This window comes from Carassius carassius, chromosome 4 (assembly GCF_963082965.1).
Source record: "Carassius carassius chromosome 4, fCarCar2.1, whole genome shotgun sequence".
NCBI classification, from domain to species: Eukaryota; Metazoa; Chordata; class Actinopteri; order Cypriniformes; family Cyprinidae; genus Carassius; species Carassius carassius.
The window spans coordinates 29,172,998-29,193,018 of record NC_081758.1 but is presented as its reverse complement, the minus strand read 5'-3'; the positions used below and the strand labels follow the sequence as shown (position 1 = coordinate 29,193,018).

The window sequence follows — 20,021 nt, the reverse complement described above, 5'->3', positions numbered from 1 at the left end:
CCACCGCAGCCATACCGGGAGGAGCGTAGAAGATGATGGTGATGATGATGATGATGATGAGGTCTTCTCGGCGGAGATCCCACCCGATAGTAGCCTCATACGTACTACCGGGCCTGGCCTTTTACCGGACAGGCGTGGGCTTGATGTCCGGCTCCCCCGCAGTAAAGGCAAAGGCCCAGGGACCTCCGCCTCTCCTTCTCCTCCCGGGAAAGCCGAGCTCGCCCTACCTGCATGGGCTCGTGATCGTAGACGGGGCTGACCACGTCCCCGCCGCTGAACCGCACGTCTGCCGGTCCCCTGGATGGGGTGTTGAGTAGCCCCCTCCTCTCCATCCGTGCCAGACGTGCGTCGACCCGAAGGGCCAGCTCAATGAGTCCATTGAACGACGGGGGAAGGTCCAGGGCGTAGATCTCCCTCTGGACGCGGTCAGCCAGCCCATGCAGGAACATGTCCCACTGCGCCTCCTCGTTCCAATGGCACTCCGCCGCCAGGGTCCGGAACTCGATGGAGTAGTCCGAGACGGATCTCTCGTGCTGGCGCAACTCCGCCAGCCTCCTGGCCGCCTCCCATCCTGCGGCGGCCCGATCAAAGACCCGTCTCATCTCGGCGGAGAGGGCCTGGAACGAGGCGCAGCATGGGTCCTGGTTCTCCCACACCGCTGTTCCCCACAATGCCGCCCTCCCAGAGAGCAGGGTCAGGACGAAGGCCACCTTGGCCCTCTCAGTGGCGAACGTTCTAGGCTGGAGGGCAAAATGCATATCACAACGGTTAAGGAAAGCTCTACAATAGTCGGGTTCACCTGAGTAAGCCTCCGGAATCGGGAGGCGTGGTTCCGGCTGGGAGGGGGCCTCCGATGGTGCTGGTGGAACAGGCGGTGTGAGTGGCGCAGTGGGAGCTCGTAATAGCTGGAACTGTTGGGTGAGCTCGGACACCTGCGTCACTAAAGCCTGAACCGCGCGACCAGTGTCGTTAAGAGTCCGCTCCTGGGAGTCCATCCTCCGAACACTGGCGCTGAGGAAAGCTTCGAGGGAGGAGGGTTGATTACTCGCTGCCTCCATGTTGGTCAGATCGTTCTGTGACGCTAACAATGGAGGACAGGAGGCAGATGCAAGTAAAGGTAGTTTATTGACAGAAGTATGATGGATGAATGCTGGTGAGTGACGCAGGAACCACGATGGCAGCACAGATAGGTGGGTATGTGGTTGGAGTGCGTTGGTAGCGATGGCGGTGATGGTGGATCGGTGATCGGCGGTGATAATCCGTGAATGACTGTGAATATCCGATGAAGACTGAAGCAGAACACAGAGCAAAGACAGGAACACAGGAGCACGAACAGACATCGACACGAGGACCTCAAACAACGATCTGACAAACAGGAGACGAAAGACAGGGCGTTAAATAGGCGGTGGAATGAGATGCACCTGCCGCTGATCAGGCGATCAGTGGCAACACCCACATGAACCAATCAACATGACATAACATGACTACAGCTGGAGACGGTGCATTCGCGAACCGTGACAATAACAGTCCTAATTCTTATGCACCAATGGAAATTTCATCCACTCCAAAAAAAACAAAAACAAATTGATTTAAAAGAGAAACAGAAGCACTGTTTCATGAGGCTACTTAAAAATCTGATCTGTTTTTAAACTGTTGATAGTCCTCAGTGTCTGAGGGTCCCATTGGAAAACAAATCTCGCCACCACAGCTAAGGTCATCCCTGGAGGGGGACCATGAAAACATTGTTGACAACAAGGCAAAGACAACAGCAACCCCACAGGATCAAGTAAGAATACTTTCTTTTATCAAATGTTCATACTCATAGTATTACCTTTTAAATGTTCTAGTTTGATTGAATATTTTAAAGAATAAAAACAGTAGTTAAAATAAAAAATCTTATTGAAACACATTACCTTTCTGTTTAACTGTCTTTTATGTTTGGTTGAAATTTGTAGCTCACCTCTTTGTGGAAAAGGAGAGACACTGAGGTTGTGGTTTCTGTGATCCCTACACAAACCAAAGTAACATCATTTATCATTCATCACAGTGAACTTTGTACACTTCGGCCACACCAGTGGCTAAATGGCGAGGTACAGCATACATTTATTTTTTATATTTAAAATAAGCTTAAGTAACTTTTCATAACTATAAACCTGTATATAAAATTATAAATATACTATAAAATAAAGGTCCATCTTTCATACATAACTGTAAAGAATGTAGTGCAGGAATATTGAGTAGATCTACATTACCACGTCATCTACCACGATTAACAAATATGGACACAACAAATCTGAAAGTAAAATTCCATGTAGGACTGCCTATTAGGGGACAAAAAATAACAGAATGAAATTAGACTCATTAAGAACTACAAATTAACAAGGACAAATAGTAAAGAGCTACTAAATAATTACATACTCACCACAAAAAAACATAAACAAAACCAAATTAAACCCTGTGTCTTGTAACGATACATTGATCTTTAAATGCACAAAACGATCAGTCTGCTTACTCTGCTAGAACCTGAAAAGTATTTATATAGTTTTTTTTACCTCTTCATTCATGTCCAAACTGTTCTAAGCGCGTCCTCCTGAGCATGTTCTCAAGTAGGCATGTGATGCGTTGTCTTGCATTATGGCAGATCACAGACTTAAAAGTTAATATATCAAAACTTAATTTTTTATTTGTAATATGCATTACTAAGGATTTCATTTGGACAAATTTAAATCAGATTTTCTCAGTATTTTCAAATTCTAACAAACCATAAATTAATGGAAAGCTTATTTATTCAGCTTCCAGATGACGTGTAAATATTTTAAACAATTTAGCCTTATGACTGCTTTTATGGTCCAGGGTAACATATGGATAAATACTGTGTGGTTCTTTATAGCCTGTGTTTATGTGTGTATACATTGCAATATTGAAATGGTTAAATTGAAACACAGTTACTCATTTTGAGATAAAAGTACAAATTGCTGCAAATGTTACATAGAAAATAGCATTTTTATATTGTAAATAATAATAAGACAAATATTTATACTAGATAGAACAATGATGTGATCAATGGTTTGTAAATGTTGTACTCTTAATGTATAACACTAATTTTCTAAAAAATATGCAATTGTTTTCCATAGATAATTGAAGCCCTGTTTCATATTGCTGCCAGTGAGCTAGAGATCGGGAATTCCATTTACATTCTTAATCACTACGTAGCAGGTGTGATTCTGTTTGGGGAAAAACCTCAGCTTGCCTGGCAAAAATTGTCAAAGGTAGTTATGGTGGACTGACTATAGTATGGATATGCAATTTTGTGTGTATGTGTTTCCAAAGACCAATATTATATATCTTAAGTATTATAGAACCTAACCTAGCCTAACCCTAACCACATGCAGAATTATGGTTAATGTCATAATATTTTTAAAAGGCAAATTTACTTAATAATTGCAAAGCTGATATAATGTTTGTGTTCTTTGGTAGATTAACTTGAACAATTACCAGGGAATTGTTTCTTTTGTGAACATTGACAATGTCCATTGGAAGTTTCTGGTGAGTAGGTGAATAACTTCATTTTATCATTACCAAATCTGGATCTACTCAGTATTAGTAGCTGTTGTTTCACCTTATCATTTTCAGTTCATAAATGCGGTCAACCACACAGTGTACCTGGTAGACCCATCAAAAAGTCCCACAGAGAAAGATGACTCAATTCATGCTGCCCAAAAACTCAGGTATTCTTTATGTAACTCATTGTCACATCCTTAAGCCACATCCTATGGCTATGTGAATGCAGTTGCACAGAATTTTCTATATTTATTTACCTAACCACTAACAAAGTTTTAATGACTTTGTCTACTGTTATTACACATCTAAAGGTTTTGCTTTCACGGCATAGAATGTGTACAAGTTGTTGATATTGGTGGGACATTTCTCATTAACTTTAGATATAGCTTAAATACAACTTTATTTTCATTAAACATTACAAGTAAATAATAATACAAGTACTTGGTAACAAAATACAATTTAGCATTTGCAAAATTCCAAATAGTGGTTTTGTGCTACTATTATAATAATATATAAATAATATTTATATTATATATAAATCATCATTAAATAAATAACTGAACAGTAAATACACACAGCAGGTGAAAAAAATATGGATAGATAGCTCATCGAAAACAACAAACATCGATTGTTGTGAAGATGTTCAGTTGCTGGGGATACTAAAGATACATTTTAATATATTTGCATTCACCACAGTGGTACACCAAAGAACCCAATAAGCATGCATAGACTGAAGTGTTTAAAAGATGTCATTATGTCATATTGCTATTTTTCCCATATCACAAGTAATTACTGACCAGGAGGACTAAAGGTTAAATGAATCAAATCACAATTGATGCAAACATTGTTTAGACTTTGTATGACTTTAAAGTAATACAATTATTTACATAATTTACATTCTGGACACTAAGAAAAAAACACTATAACACTATAAAAACACTATAATAATTAAGTTATAAACATATGTATATTAAACATTTGGAATAGACTAGTAATTTGATTTCAAATTTTATGTACTTTTTTCCTAATTAACACATATTTTAATTATACATCACACCTAGTGAGTACATACAAATGAGGAATACTCAACAAAGAAAAACAGAGTGGCTGAATATACAGTGGAAAGGAGGAGTTATGACACATCCAGTCCAGCAGGATGGCAGTAGCTGTGGCGTCATTGTTGTCTTGGTATGTGACATGTACTGTAATACCTCTCTCTCTCTTATCTTCTTTATATTAAGTAAATCTTTATGTGCCATTGTCTTATTTTTACTTGATTGTACAAAATGACAAGTAAAAGATTAGGGGAATTCTAGTTAAAAAAGCTGCCATATGCTGGAGTCTAACATATTACATGATGGTCTTATATCATTGATTTTTTTAGATGGCAAGGGAAATAATGAAAGCACTTCCAAATGTTCCCATTTTACAATTTGGAACTTCCAGAAAGGAAATGGCCAATGAACGAAAAATGATGGCTCTACAGATACTCAAAGCATCAGGTTTGTAAAACAAGTTCTTGTCTGCTGTGTGCTTAAATATATAATAAAATGCAGCTTCTCACATCTGACTCAAGTCAAAATTCAAATACACCAAGCAGAATTCAAGTATAACAAATCATTTATAAATTGAAGTTATTAGAGTTATTAGTAGAAAGGCATAGGCACACATTGTATCCATTGGCATTCTTATTAGGGGCCAAGCACCAAAGTTCTTATTCTTCTTTGTCCATTTCTTCCACTCGAGTCTATGGCAGCCCATAGAGCCACTTGCAGGAAAGTTGTCAAATTTGGTACACTGATAGAAGACAGTCTCAACACATTAACCAAAGCAAATTTGGAGTCTCTAACACCACCACTTTTCCAAATTTTTACTCATGATTATTATAAGAACTTTTAAGCCATAAGCCACAGAAGGAAATATTGGCTCATGCTGAGTCGAATGAATACCAAAATTGTAAAAATCATAAGGTTTCATTTTTTAGCTGATTTCTATTGTTCGAAAAACCTACTTGTTGGATTGTCTGATTTTCAGCAAAAATTTGCTCAGATCATCTTCAGAACATGCTGGCAAAAAATTTTGGCATTCAATTTTATTTGTCCAGCCATTATTGAATAAGACACGTACGAGATTTACGAAAAACATCTAAAAAAGGATGAGAGGCTATATCTCTGCAACGGTTTGGCAAATTGAGACTTTGTGTGTGTAATAACAAGTATGACCTAAGACTACCTGCAGTGTTTTGGTGTTGTCCCACCTAGTGGTCAAGAGATATGAAAAATACATATTGTTGCTTATAACTTCTGAAAGTAACTATGCATTAGTTAATGTTGAATACATATGTTTAACTAATTTAGTCAGCATGGACTAAGAATGAACAGTACTTTTACATAACTTATCAATTGTAGTAAGTTAAGCAATGGAACCGTTTTATAAAATGGTTAATAACAGTGTTGATTCCAGTGACATTGACTTACAAAATCAGTGTTTGTATGAAGTTGACTAATGTACTAATGGCACTTTGTTAACTATTAGTTTATAATAATCAAATAGTTTTTAAGTGATTTAAGTGATTGTACTTTACAATATACAGTGCCAGTCCAAAGATGGTAAACATCACTTTTTGAGTGGCTTTCTCTCTGGAAATGGAAACTCTCATGCTTACCAAGTCTGTTAAGCAGCTTGACAGTTAGATATGGTTATAATAAGAATGTCACTTTTCAGTTACAGTTACGGTATATTATAATCTTGCATTACCTACATCTAGGTCTCTCTACAATCAAGGGTAATCCATGGTAACAAAGATTTTAAGTTAACAACTGTGGAAAATAACAACTACAGATGCCAGATGACTATGCAGAGGCCTAAATACATGAAAGTATTTGATCTCCAATGTCATATAAACATATGTTCACCAAATTGAAGGGGATGTAAATGCACCGTTTGTCTACATGCCACCACCAATGTTGAAAAAACAAGTAACACACATTGTTATTGTCACTGGAGGTAAATTACTGTTTTGAAGCCTGATTTAAAGGCTGGATCGAGAGAAAAATTTGTTTGTGTTACTAATTTTTGTTTATATGAAAATTGCAGTGTTCGATGAAGCCGAAAACTGTTCCATGTGTTCCCTTAAAAAGCCTACTGGATCTGTGCATCGTTTCATAAATTGGGTGAGTTTGTTAACCACTAGATAAAGTGAAAAGCAATAGCAATATTAAACTGTAGCAGTTCCCTGATATTTCCAACTAATACATTTCTAGATCCAATGTGACACATGTGAAAGGTGGTACCATGAAAAGTGCCTGGGTATGGCCAAAGAAGACCTGGAACAGGCCAGAGCTAACACATGGAGCTGCATATTGTGCTCTTAAATTGTTTAATTAAAACAAACTTTATTCTTTTTCCTTTTTTTGAAGTGTGCAGTTGTTCTTTTAAATTGTTATTAATAGTTGTAAATGGTAAAATGTTTTTGATTAAATTGAGTATAAACACTGTTTTGTGAAAAATGTGAAAGAAAAGTCTAAATTATTATAACAATAAACATTTTTATGTGTGAAATTCAACATGATGTCTTTTTGTAGTTGATGTTGTACTCTTTATCTGAGTTGAAAATGGTATGTGGACCCTAGAACTTTTATTTTTATAGCTTTTTGAAAGTAGAGATGCTCAAATGTATAATCTGCATTTATTTTGTAAAATTCATCAGAGAGTCCTGAAACGACACGGATGACACTGTGTGAATGTGTACTCTCAATCTGAGGTTAATGTGGCCTGTGCAATCTATAAATTAAATTTTTATACATTTTTGAAAATAGAGCACCATCTCATTCATGAGATTTGGGGGGGGGGGGGGGGGGCTCCTATATTGTAATTCCACATCAGACAGTTCTGAAACGACGCATCTGATTTTGTGTGAAGGTGTACTCTTAATCTGAGGTGAAAGTGGTCTTTGCAATCTATAAATTTTTTTAATATACATTTTTGAAAATAGAGATGCAGCATCTCATTTATGAGATTTGGGAGGCTCTTATTTTGTAATTCCACATCAGACCGTCCTGAAACGATGCAGCTGACATTGTGGCAAGGTGTACTCTCAATCTGAGGTGAAAGTGGTCTGTGCAATCTATAACTTTTATTTTTATAGATTTTTGAAAGTAAAGATGCAGCAGCTTGTTTATGAGATTTGGGAGGCTCTTATTTTGTAATTCCACATCAGACAGTCCTGACACGATGCAGCTGATATTGTGGGAAGGTGTACTCTCAATCTGCGGTGAAAGTGGTCTGTGCAATCTATAACTTTTATTTTTATAGATTTTGGAACGTAGAGATGCAGCAGCTTATTTTTGAGATTTGGGAGGCTCCTATTTTGTAATTACACATCAGACTGTTCTGAAACGATGCAGCTGACATTGTGGGATGGTGTACTCTCAATCTGAGGTGAAAGTGGCCTGTGCAATGTATAACTTTAATTTTTATAGATTTTTGAAAATAGAGGTGTAGCATCTCATTTATGATATTTGGGGGGCTCTTATTTTGTAATTCCACATCAGACACTCCTGAAACGATGCAGCTGATATTGAGGGAAGGTGTACCCTCAATCTGAGGTGAAAGTGGTCTGTGCAATGAATAACTTTCATTTTTATAGATTTTTGAAAATCGATGAAGCATCTCATTTATGATATTTGGGAGGCTTTTATTTTGTAATTACACATCAGACTGTCCTGAAACGATGCAGCAGACATTGTGGCAAGGTGTACTCTCAATCTGCGGTGAAAGTGGTCTGTGCAATCTATAACTTTTATTTTTATAGATTTTTGAAAGTAGAGATGCAGCAGCTTATTTTTGAGATTTGGGAGGCTCCTATTTTGTAATTCCACATCAGACTGTCCTGAAACGATGCAGCTGACATTGTGGGATGGTGTACTCTCAATCTGAGGTGAAAGTGGCCTGTGCAATCTATAGCTTTAATTTATATAGATTTTTGAATGTAGAGATGCAGCATCTCATTTATAATATTTGGGGGGCTCTCATTTTGTAATTCCACATCAGACACTCCTGAAGCGATGCAGCTGATATTGTGGGAAGGTGTACTCTCAATCTCAGGTGAAAGTGGCCTGTGCAATCTATAACTTTTTTTTCATAAACATTTTTGAAAGTAGATGCAGCAGCTTTTTTGAGATTTGGGAGGCTTTTATTTTGTAATTACACATCAGACAGTTCTGAAACGATGCAGCTGACATTGTGGGATGGTGTACTCTCAATCTGAGGTGAAAGTGGCCTGTGCAATCTATAACTTTAATTTTTATAGATTTTTGAATGTAAATATTCAGCACCTCATTTATGATATTTGGTGGGGCACTTATTTTGTAATTACACATCAGACAGTCCTGAAACGATGCAGCTGACATTGTGGTAAGATGTACTCTCAATCTGAGGTGAAAGTGGCCTGTGCAATGTATAACTTTAATTTTTATAGTTTTTTGAAAATAGAGGTGTAGCATCTCATTTATGATATTTGGGGGGCTCTTATTTTGTAATTCCACATCAGACACTCCTGAAACGATGCAGCTGATATTGAGGGAAGGTGTACCCTCAATCTGAGGTGAAAGTGGTCTGTGCAATGAATAACTTTAATTTTTATAGATTTTTGAAAATCGATGAAGCATCTCATTTATGATATTTGGGAGGCTTTTATTTTGTAATTACACATCAGACTGTCCTGAAACGATGCAGCAGACATTGTGGCAAGGTGTACTCTCAATCTGCGGTGAAAGTGGTCTGTGCAATCTATAACTTTTATTTTTATAGATTTTTGAAAGTAGAGATGCAGCAGCTTATTTTTGAGATTTGGGAGGCTCCTATTTTGTAATTACACATCAGACTGTCCTGAAACGATGCAGCTGACATTGTGGGATGGTGTACTCTCAATCTGAGGTGAAAGTGGCCTGTGCAATCTATAGCTTTAATTTATATAGATTTTTGAATGTAGAGATGCAGCATCTCATTTATAATATTTGGGGGGCTCTCATTTTGTAATTCCACATCAGACACTCCTGAAGCGATGCAGCTGATATTGTGGGAAGGTGTACTCTCAATCTCAGGTGAAAGTGGCCTGTGCAATCTATAACTTTTTTTTCATAAACTTTTTTGAAAGTAGATGCAGCAGCTTTTTTTGAGATTTGGGAGGCTTTTATTTTGTAATTACACATCAGACAGTCCTGAAACGATGCAGCTGACATTGTGGGATGGTGTACTCTCAATCTGAGGTGAAAGTGGCCTGTGCAATCTATAACTTTAATTTTTATAGATTTTGAATGTAGAGATTCAGCACCTCATTTATGATATTTGGTGGGGCACTTATTTTGTAATTACACATCAGACAGTCCTGAAACGATGCAGCTGACATTGTGGTAAGATGTACTCTCAATCTGAGGTGAAAGTGGCCTGTGCAATGTATAACTTTAATTTTTATAGTATTTTTGAAAATAGAGGTGTAGCATCTCATTTATGGTATTTGGGGGGCTCTTATTTTGTAATTCCACACCAGACAGTCCTGACACGATGCAGCTGATATTGTGGGAAGGTGTACTCTCAATCTGCGGTGAAAGTGGTCTGTGCAATCTATAACTTTTATTTTTATAGATTTTGGAACGTAGAGATGCAGCAGCTTATTTTTGAGATTTGGGAGGCTCCTGTTTTGTAATTACACATCAGACTGTTCTGAAACGATGCAGCTGACATTGTGGGATGGTGTCCTCTCAATCTGAGGTGAAAGTGGCCTGTGCAATGTATAACTTTAATTTTTATAGATTTTTGAAAATAGAGGTGTAGCATCTCATTTATGATATTTGGGGGGCTCTTATTTTGTAATTCCACATCAGACACTCCTGAAACGATGCAGCTGATATTGAGGGAAGGCGTACCCTCAATCTGAGGTGAAAGTGGTCTGTGCAATGAATAACTTTAATTTTTATAGATTTTTGAAAATCGATGAAGCATCTCATTTATGATATTTGGGAGGCTTTTATTTTGTAATTACACATCAGACTGTCCTGAAACGATGCAGCAGACATTGTGGCAAGGTGTACTCTCAATCTGCGGTGAAAGTGGTCTGTGCAATCTATAACTTTTATTTTTATAGATTTTTGAAAGTAGAGATGCAGCAGCTTATTTTTGAGATTTGGGAGGCTCCTATTTTGTAATTCCACATCAGACAGTCCTGAAACGATGCAGCTGACATTGTGGGATGGTGTACTCTCAATCTGAGGTGAAAGTGGCCTGTGCAATCTATAACTTTAATTTTTATAGATTTTTGAATGTAGAGATTCAGCACCTCATTTATGATATTTGGTGGGGCACTTATTTTGTAATTACACATCAGACAGTCCTGAAACGATGCAGCTGACATTGTGGTAAGATGTACTCTCAATCTGAGGTGAAAGTGGCCTGTGCAATGTATAACTTTAATTTTTATAGTTTTTTGAAAATAGAGGTGTAGCATCTCATTTATGGTATTTGGGGGGCTCTTATTTTGTAATTCCACACCAGAAAGTCCTGACACGATGCAGCTGATATTGTGGGAAGGTGTACTCTCAATCTGCGGTGAAAGTGGTCTGTGCAATCTATAACTTTTATTTTTATAGATTTTTGAAAATCGATGAAGCATCTCATTTATGATATTTGGGAGGCTTTTATTTTGTAATTACACATCAGACTGTCCTGAAACGATGCAGCTGACATTGTGGCAAGGTGTACTCTCAATCTGCGGTGAAAGTGGTCTGTGCAATCTATAACTTTTATTTTTATAGATTTTTGAAAGTAGAGATGCAGAAGCTTATTTTTGAGATTTGGGAGGCTCCTATTTTGTAATTACACATCAGACTGTTCTGAAACGATGCAGCTGACATTGTGGCATGGTGTACTCTCAATCTGAGGTGAAAGTGGCCTGTGCAATCTATAACTTTATTTTTTATAGATTTTTGAATGTAGAGATGCAGCATCTCATTTATGATATTTGGGGGGCTCTTATTCTGTAATTACACATCAGACTGTTCTGAAACGATGCAGCTGACATTGTGGCAAGGTGTACTCTCAATCTGCGGTGAAAGTGGTCTGTGCAATCTATAACTTTAATTTTTATAGATTTTTGAAAGAAGATACAGCAGCTTATTTTTGAGATTTGGGAGGCTCCAATTTTGTAATTCCACATAAGACTGTTCTGAAACGATGCAGCTGACATTGTGGGATGGTGTACTCTCAATCTGAAGTGAAAGTGGCCTGTGCAATCTATATCTTTAATTTTTATAGATTTATGAATGTAGAGATGCAGCATCTCATTTATGATATTTGGGGGGGGGGGGGCTCTTATTCTGTAATTACACATCAGATAGTCCTGAAACGATGCAGCTGACATTGTGGTAAGAAGTACTCTCAATCTGAGGTGAAAGTGGTCTGTGCAATCTATAACTTTTATTTTTATAGATTTTTGAAAGTAGAGATGCAGCAGCTTTTTTGATATTTGGGAGGCTCTTATTTTGTAATTACACATCAGAAAGTCCTGAAACGATGCAGCTGACATTGTGGTAAAGTGTACTCTCAATCTGAGGTGAAAGTGGTCTGTGCAATGTATAACTTTAATTTTTTTATAGATTTTTGAAAATAGAGATGCAGCATCTCATTTATGATATTTGGGGGGCTCTTATTCTGTAATTACATATCAGATAGTCCTGAAACGATGCAGCTGACATTGTGGTAAGGTGTACTCTCAATCTGAGGTGAAATTGGTCTGTGCAATCTATAACTTTTATTTTTATAGATTTTTGAATGTAGAGATGCAGCATCTCATTTATGATATTTGGGGGGCTCTTATTCTGTAATTACACATCAGATAGTCCTGAAACGATGCAGCTGACATTGTGATAAGGTGTACTCTCAATCTGAGGTGAAAGTGGTCTGTGCAATCTATAACTTTAATTTTTATAGATTTTTGAAAGGAGATACAGCAGCTTATTTTTGATATTTGGGAGGCTCCTATTTTGTAATTCCACATAAGACTGTTCTGAAACGATACAGCTGACATTGTGGGATGGTGTACTCTCAATCTGAAGTGAAAGTGGCCTGTGCAATCTATAACTTTAATTTTTATAGATTTTTGAATGTAGAGATGCAGCATCTCATTTATGATATTTGGGGGGGGGGGGGGGGGGGGGGCTCTTATTTCGAAATTACACATCAGACTGTCCTGAAACGATGCAGCTGACATTGTGGCAAGGTGTACTCTCAATCTGCGGTGACAGTGGTCTGTGCAATCTATAACTTTTATTTTTATAGATTTTTGAACGTAGAGATGCAGCATCTCATTTATGATATTTGGGGGGCTCTTATTCTGTAATTACACATCAGACTGTTCTGAAACGATGCAGCTGACATTGTGGCAAGGTGTACTCGCAATCTGCGGTGAAAGTGGTCTGTGCAATCTATAACTTTTATTTTTATAGATTTTTGAATGTAGAGATGCAGCATCTCATTTATGATATTTGGGGGGCTCTTATTTTGTAATTACACATCAGACTGTCCTGAAACGATGCAGCTGCCTTTGTGGTGAGGTGTACTCTCAATCTGAGGTGAAAGAGGTCTGTGCAATGAATAACTTTAATTTTTATAGATTTTTGAAAATCGATGTAGCATCTCATTTATGATATTTGGGAGGCTTTTATTTTGTAATTACCCATCAGACTGTCCTGAAACGATGCAGCTGACATTGTGGCAAGGTGTACTCTCAATCTGCGGTGAAAGTGGTCTGTGCAATCTATAACTTTTATTTTTATAGATTTTTGAAAGTAGAGATGCAGCAGCTTATTTTTGAGATTTGGGAGGCTCCTATTTTGTAATTCCACATCAGACAGTCCTGAAACGATGCAGTTGACATTGTGGGATGGTGTACTCTCAATCTGAGGTGAAAGTCGTCTGTGCAATCTATAACTTTTATTTTTATAGATTTTTTAATGAAGAGATGCAGCATCTTATTTATAATATTTGGGGGGCTCTTATTCTGTAATTACACATCAGACAGTCCTGAAACGATGCAGCTGACATTGTGGTAAGGTGTACTCTCAATCTGAGGTGAAAGTGGTCTGTGCAATCTATAACTTTTATTTTTACAGATTTTTGAAAGTAAGTGCAGCAGCTTATTTATGATATTTGGGAGGCTCTTATTTTGTAATTCCACATCAGACTGTCCCAAAACGATGCAGCTGCGATTGTGGCAAGGTGTACTCTCAATCTGAGGTGAAAGTGGTCTGTGCAATCTATAACTTTTTTTAATATACATTTTTGAAAGTAGAGATGCAGCAGCTTATTTTTGAGATTTGGGAGGCTCCTATTTTGTAATTACACATCAGACTGTTCTGAAACAATGCAGCTGACATTGTGGCAAGGTGTACTCTCAATCTGCGGTGAAAGTGGTCTGTGCAATCTATAACTTTTATTTTTATAGATTTTTGAAAGTAGAGATGCAGCAGCTTATTTTTGAGATTTGGGAGGCTCCTATTTTGTAATTCCACATCAGACAGTCCTGAAACGATGCAGTTGACATTGTGGGATGGTGTACTCTCAATCTGAGGTGAAAGTCGTCTGTGCAATCTATAACTTTTATTTTTATAGATTTTTTAATGAAGAGATGCAGCATCTTATTTATGATATTTGGGGGGGCTCTTATTCTGTAATTACACATCAGACAGTCCTGAAACGATGCAGCTGACATTGTGGTAAGGTGTACTCTCAATCTGAGGTGAAAGTGGTCTGTGCAATCTATAACTTTTATTTTTACAGATTTTTGAAAGTAAGTGCAGCAGCTTATTTATGATATTTGGGAGGCTCTTATTTTGTAATTCCACATCAGACTGTCCTAAAACGATGCAGCTGCGATTGTGGCAAGGTGTACTCTCAATCTGAGGTGAAAGTGGTCTGTGCAATCTATAACTTTTTTTAATATACATTTTTGAATGTAGAGATGCAGCAGCTTATTTTTGAGATTTGGGAGGCTCCTATTTTGTAATTCCGCATCAGACTGTTCTGAAACAATGCAGCTGACATTGTGGCAAGGTGTACTCTCAATCTGAGGTGAAAGTGCCCTGTGCAATCTATAACTTTAATTTTTATAGATTTTTGAATGTAGAGATGCAGCATCTCATTTATGATATTTGGGGGGCTCTTATTCTGTAATTACACATTAGACTGTTCTGAAACGATGCAGCTGACATTGTGGTAAGGTGTACTCTCAATCTGAGATGAAAGTCGTCTGTGCAATCTATAACTTTTATTTTTATAGATTTTTGAATGTAGATGCAGCAGCATGCAGCTGACACTGTACTTTCTGTCTGAGGTGGAACCAGTCTGTGCATTCTAGAACTTTTATTTTTATAGCTTTTCGAATGTAGAGATGCAGCAAGCATATATTATTGTTCTTATTTTGTAATATGAGTATTAGAGGGTTTTTATATTTTGGTATTCAGCATCAGACAGTAACAGACTGTCTGTTGGGGGGGAAAGAGTAGCGTTCGCTGGAAGAGCACTGCATTCAGATCAGTTCTCTGACGGTATTACCATAATTTGCAGTTTATACGCGACCCTGGAAATAACGTGGCGGCTAGATTGACCGTGCTTTTCTACTTGGCGGCTGGCTTGACCGCAGTGGCTTTACTGACAAGATAAATTAAAGGAACACTCCGACTTTTTGGGACTTTAGCTTATTCACAGATAAGTCCATACATACCTTTTTCATTTCTGTGCGTTCTGTAAGTGTTATTTGACGCACCCACCGCTAACCTAGCTTAGCACAAAGACTAGATGTAAATGGATACTGGTAGCATAGTAATCCCAATAAGTGACAAAATAATTCAAACATTTTCCTATTTACATGTTGTGATCTGTATAGTCACAGCGTGTAAAAATAACAAGGCTATATGAGACAGAGACCATTTTTAATTGTATAAATACTGGGAACTATATTCTCACTAGGCATAGGAGCACAGCTAACGTTACTTGGGCGGAGTGATTAGCGCTGCACACGAGACGCGCCGTGGTGAGGAGAAGAGAGTTCGCTCAGAGTTGGAGTAATAGAGTCAGCAATTACTAGATAGTAGATTTAAAGTGTACAATCATGGGTGTTCGCTGTATTGTAAATAACTGCGACAATAAACAGGGGAGACCAGGTATTACTATGATGCAGAGATGGGACCAAGTCACACATGTGCAAGTCTCAAGTAAGTCTCAAGTCTTAACCTTCAAGTCTCAAGTAAGTCCCAAGTATTTTTTTCTTGGGCAAGTCAAGTCAAGTCACAAGTTATGTCAAGTCAAGTCAAGTCAAGTCCTGTAGTAAGTCAAGTCAAGTCCAAGTCAAGTCACCTTATTATTGTAATTTTACCTGCAGAATCTGATCTTAATAAAGTTAAAGACAAGATATAAGTAACAGTAAATTAAAATAATTTGGATTTGCATTGTAAATACTCATGTTCAGTAAAATACATCATGGAATCAAACAAAATTGAAACTTCATAAAATTATTTATTTTTCACTTCTGCCAACAGAAATGTTTTACATTTTCAACATTGAGTCCATAAAACAAATAACAGCTAAACATCCAACAGACTCCTCTCTGAAGGAGAGGACCCCTCTCTCTCTCTCTCTCTCACGACGTGACATGACATTCAGCCAAGTATGGTGACCCATACTCAGAATTCGTGCTCTACATTTAACCCATCCAAAGTGCACACACACAGAGCAGTGAACACACACACACACACACACTGTGAACACACACCCGGAGCAGTGGGCAGCCATTTATGCTGCGGCGCCCAGGGAGCAGTTGGGGGTTCAATGCCTTGCTCAAGGGCACCTAAGTCATGGTATTGAAGGTGGAGAGAGAACTGTACATGCACTCCCCCCACCCACAATTCCTGCCGGCCCGGGACTCGAACTCACAACCTTTCGATTGGGAGTCCGACTCTCTAACCATTAGGCCACAACTTAACCCCTCACACACAGTTTACATACAACATTAAACTTTCTTACATTTCTCCTCTCTCTCTCTCTCTCTCTCAAGTTCAAGTTGCTTTATTGGCATGACATTTGAGTTACAGTATTGCCAAATTTAGCATTTAGATACAGAATAAAATATGATTACAATAAAATACAATAAAAATAGCAGCAGCAGATAATATTTCTTATATTAATAATAGTATTTATATAGAATTAAGAATATAAAATAAAACAGTTGAATACAATAAATGATCCCTTTCGTATGGTGTATAAATATTTAGTAGCTATTGTGACTGCCGTCTCATTCTCTCCAAGTATATAGAGTAGTTTCTCCGAGTCATTTAGAGACAAGAATGAAGGATTCAAAGCTTCAAACTGTGGGAAGAATGTTTCTCTTGTAGTGCTGAATTTGGGACAGACAAGAAGGAAGTGTTTCTCATCCTCTGTTTGATTCAGCTCACAGTGTTTGCCTCTCTTCTCTCGGTAGCCAGGATCTTTTATGTCTACCAATCTCTATTTCCAAATCATGATCACCGAGTCGATATTTTGAAAGGATTTGTCTTTCTTTTAATTGCTTGAGTGATAAGTAATTTGCCAGTTTTGTGGTTCTGTTTAGGGCCGAATAACACTGGAGTTTGGTTTGGAGCTCAAATTCATTTTTTTCATTTTTCATAATAATTATACTTCAGATTTTTGTAAATTAGTTTCTGAATGTTGGGGTTGTGATTGGAGTCAGACTCAGTTTGGGTTTCCTTCATCAGGTGAAGCACGAGTGTGTTTCTCTCTCACTCTCTCTCTCTCTCACACACACACACACACACACACACACACACACACTCTCTCTCTCTCTCTCTCTCTCAGAGTACATCCGTAAGTCATTACCTCTATTACAAGGTATTGCACTTGCAAAATATAAGATTCGAGAGTCTTGTCTGCAAGCCGAGCACGATGTGGCCTATCCCACCATGTATGCGCCACCGGTATGCGCGCTCATAATGGAAGCAACGCGGTCGCGACTCGCACGCGGTGCGACACGCTCGACGCCTCAGGGGCGCAACTGCCCGAGCGCTTTGGAAACAATGAGAAAGCGGCGCGACTAGCGATTTCCACGCGTTTTTAGGCGCGAATTATTGACGACAAAAGCGATGACCCTCAGTACCCCTCAAGCTGAGATGTTGATGTGATGTGATATCTGATCTAAGTGGGCGTGGTCTGCGTAAGGTAGAGAGGGCATGACTGATGATGTCATGACATGACAACGCGATTCTCAGCCTGCGCTCCAGCTGAGTAATCAATTTTATTTTTTAAAAATACTTTATATATTTTATATTCAAACTGAAAACATAATGTGATTAACACTCAAGTCATTCAAGTCATCCTGTCTCAAGTCAAGTCAAGTCCCGAGTCTTTAACTTCCAAGTCCGAGTCAAGTCTCAAGTATTTTATTTTTTGTCAAGTCAAGTCACAAGTCTTAAAAATAGCGACTCGAGTCGACTCGAGTCCAAGTCACCAAGTCACAAGTCCCCATGTCTGCTATGATGTTTCATAGAATTCCAACCACAAACGCTGACCTGATGAATCGATGGCTACTTGCTCTGGAAATAGATCCAAACACACCTGAAAACACAATCACAAAGTATTTCGTTTGCTCTGAACATTTTACTGTACAGTAGACGACTATTTTGAAAAAATGCAAGTTGCCACACGGACCATGAAACGTGTGCTAAAGGATACAGCCATCCCATCGATAATAAAGACAGGACAAATTAGATCACCTGTTGCTGCGGTAAGTGTTCCGTTATGTTTTGAGATGACTAACATTAGCCATACTGTAAATGTGCCATGCTAATGTAATATAACCTTAGTAGTGACACTATTATGTGAATAGGGGCTCCGTGTATCCCCTTTATTGTTATTATTGTGACACACTGTATGCAATGGCTATACTAAAATTTCATTGAACTATGAATGATCATTATAACAAAATCACTTACTTGGTGGACAGCTGACCATTAGGTTCACTCGGCATGGGGCGTTTCTTCCAGTTGATCTTGTCACAATGGGGAAAAAAAAGACAACTGCCGGGTGTATTAGGGCAGAGAAATCTTCCGTGGTAGTGACGCAAATATTTTGATTGTCATCAAGCCTTGACATTGATGGCAATACCCGGTCCCATTCATTACAACAAAGGCACTCGGTTTCTGTCGGCATAGGTTGGCATGTTCCACATTTACACCACCAGTCCGTGTTCGTTCTGATTCTCCCGTCGTCTTACAGCTTCCAAAGTTTGTAACTCCTCGTCTGTGTATTCTGGCTCAAAACTATATGGTTCTGGATCTTGGTTTGATACACAGTAAAATTCCTCTGAGTCTGACAATTCCTCAAAGTCAGCCATGATCACGAGTCATGTCTAGCTAGTTAGTCACGTTTGTTTTGTTTACCGTCTCGAGTGCTGCGCTAATCACTCCGCCCAAGTAACGTTAGCTGTGCTCCTACGCCTAGTGAGAATATAGTTCCCAGTATTTATACGATTAAAAATGGTCTCTGTCTCATATAGCCTTGTTATTTGTACACGCTGTGACTATACAGATCACAACATGTAAATAGGAAAATGTTTGCATTATTTTGTCACTTATTGGGATTACTATGCTACCAGTATCCATATACATCCAGTCTTTGTGCTAAGCTAGGCTAGCGGTGGGTGCGTCAAATAACACTTACAGAACACACAGAAATGAAAAAGGTATGTATGGACTTATCTAACTCTGGGGGATACTGTGAATAAGCTAAAGTCCCAAAAAGTCGGAGTGTTCCTTTAAGTATCGCGTGTGATTTATCGTGCAGCCCAACTGCCTAAAATATAAAGTATTGGTAAATAAACCAAACTAACAAGACACGTGTTAACAGGATATCGGCCTACTCGGACTACATAGTGCTTGCAGAAAATATCATAATACACAAAGGGAATGTTTCTGTCACCCACTAACAAAATATTTACAGCTAATTACCTGAGATCATCCGGGATTTGTCTGCTGACGCTGGTTATCCATCTTCACACACCTGCCACAAGTCGCATTGGAGTGACGTCAACTCCTCAGTTCCAAAGAAAACACACAACTTCTAATGGTACTCCGGCCCTCAGAAATGTCAACCATTTCCAGGGTTTCAATGTCCAGACAAAAGCTGAAGAAACCATAATAAAAGAGGGAGCCCGTGAGGCTTGAGTCAGCTGTGGTTAGGCTTCAGACAACTTCATTCTCTTCTCTAATACCTCAGATGAATTGGGGCCAAAATGATGTCCTGGCACAATTGGCAATTCCCTCAGCATCTTCTTACAATCTTCAGGCAATCTTGCCTGAGCCTGCCATACCTGGTACAGAGCTGTTAGAAGTGTTGCTGAGAGCACCCCAAGCTCACAA

General features: G+C 38.4%; 1 protein-coding gene and 1 long non-coding RNA gene across 2 annotated transcripts; both read left to right on the top strand.

The window, feature by feature from the left end:
* Nucleotides 1-1,174: 1,174 nt before the first annotated feature.
* Nucleotides 1,175-4,961, top strand: LOC132135421 (uncharacterized). Its single transcript, XM_059547190.1, has 8 exons — nt 1,175-1,207; nt 1,661-1,786; nt 1,956-2,090; nt 3,135-3,269; nt 3,478-3,546; nt 3,634-3,728; nt 4,623-4,760; nt 4,946-4,961. The coding sequence occupies exons 1-8, from the start codon at nt 1,175-1,177 to the stop codon at nt 4,959-4,961; spliced, it is 747 nt and encodes a 248-aa protein (XP_059403173.1).
* A 13-nt stretch (nt 4,962-4,974) lies between these two features.
* On the top strand, nt 4,975-6,962 carry LOC132130891 (uncharacterized). The gene is made up of 3 exons (XR_009428803.1): nt 4,975-5,063; nt 6,658-6,734; nt 6,825-6,962. It is a non-coding gene; the product is annotated as an uncharacterized LOC132130891 (long non-coding RNA).
* The last annotated feature ends 13,059 nt before the right edge of the window (nt 6,963-20,021 follow it).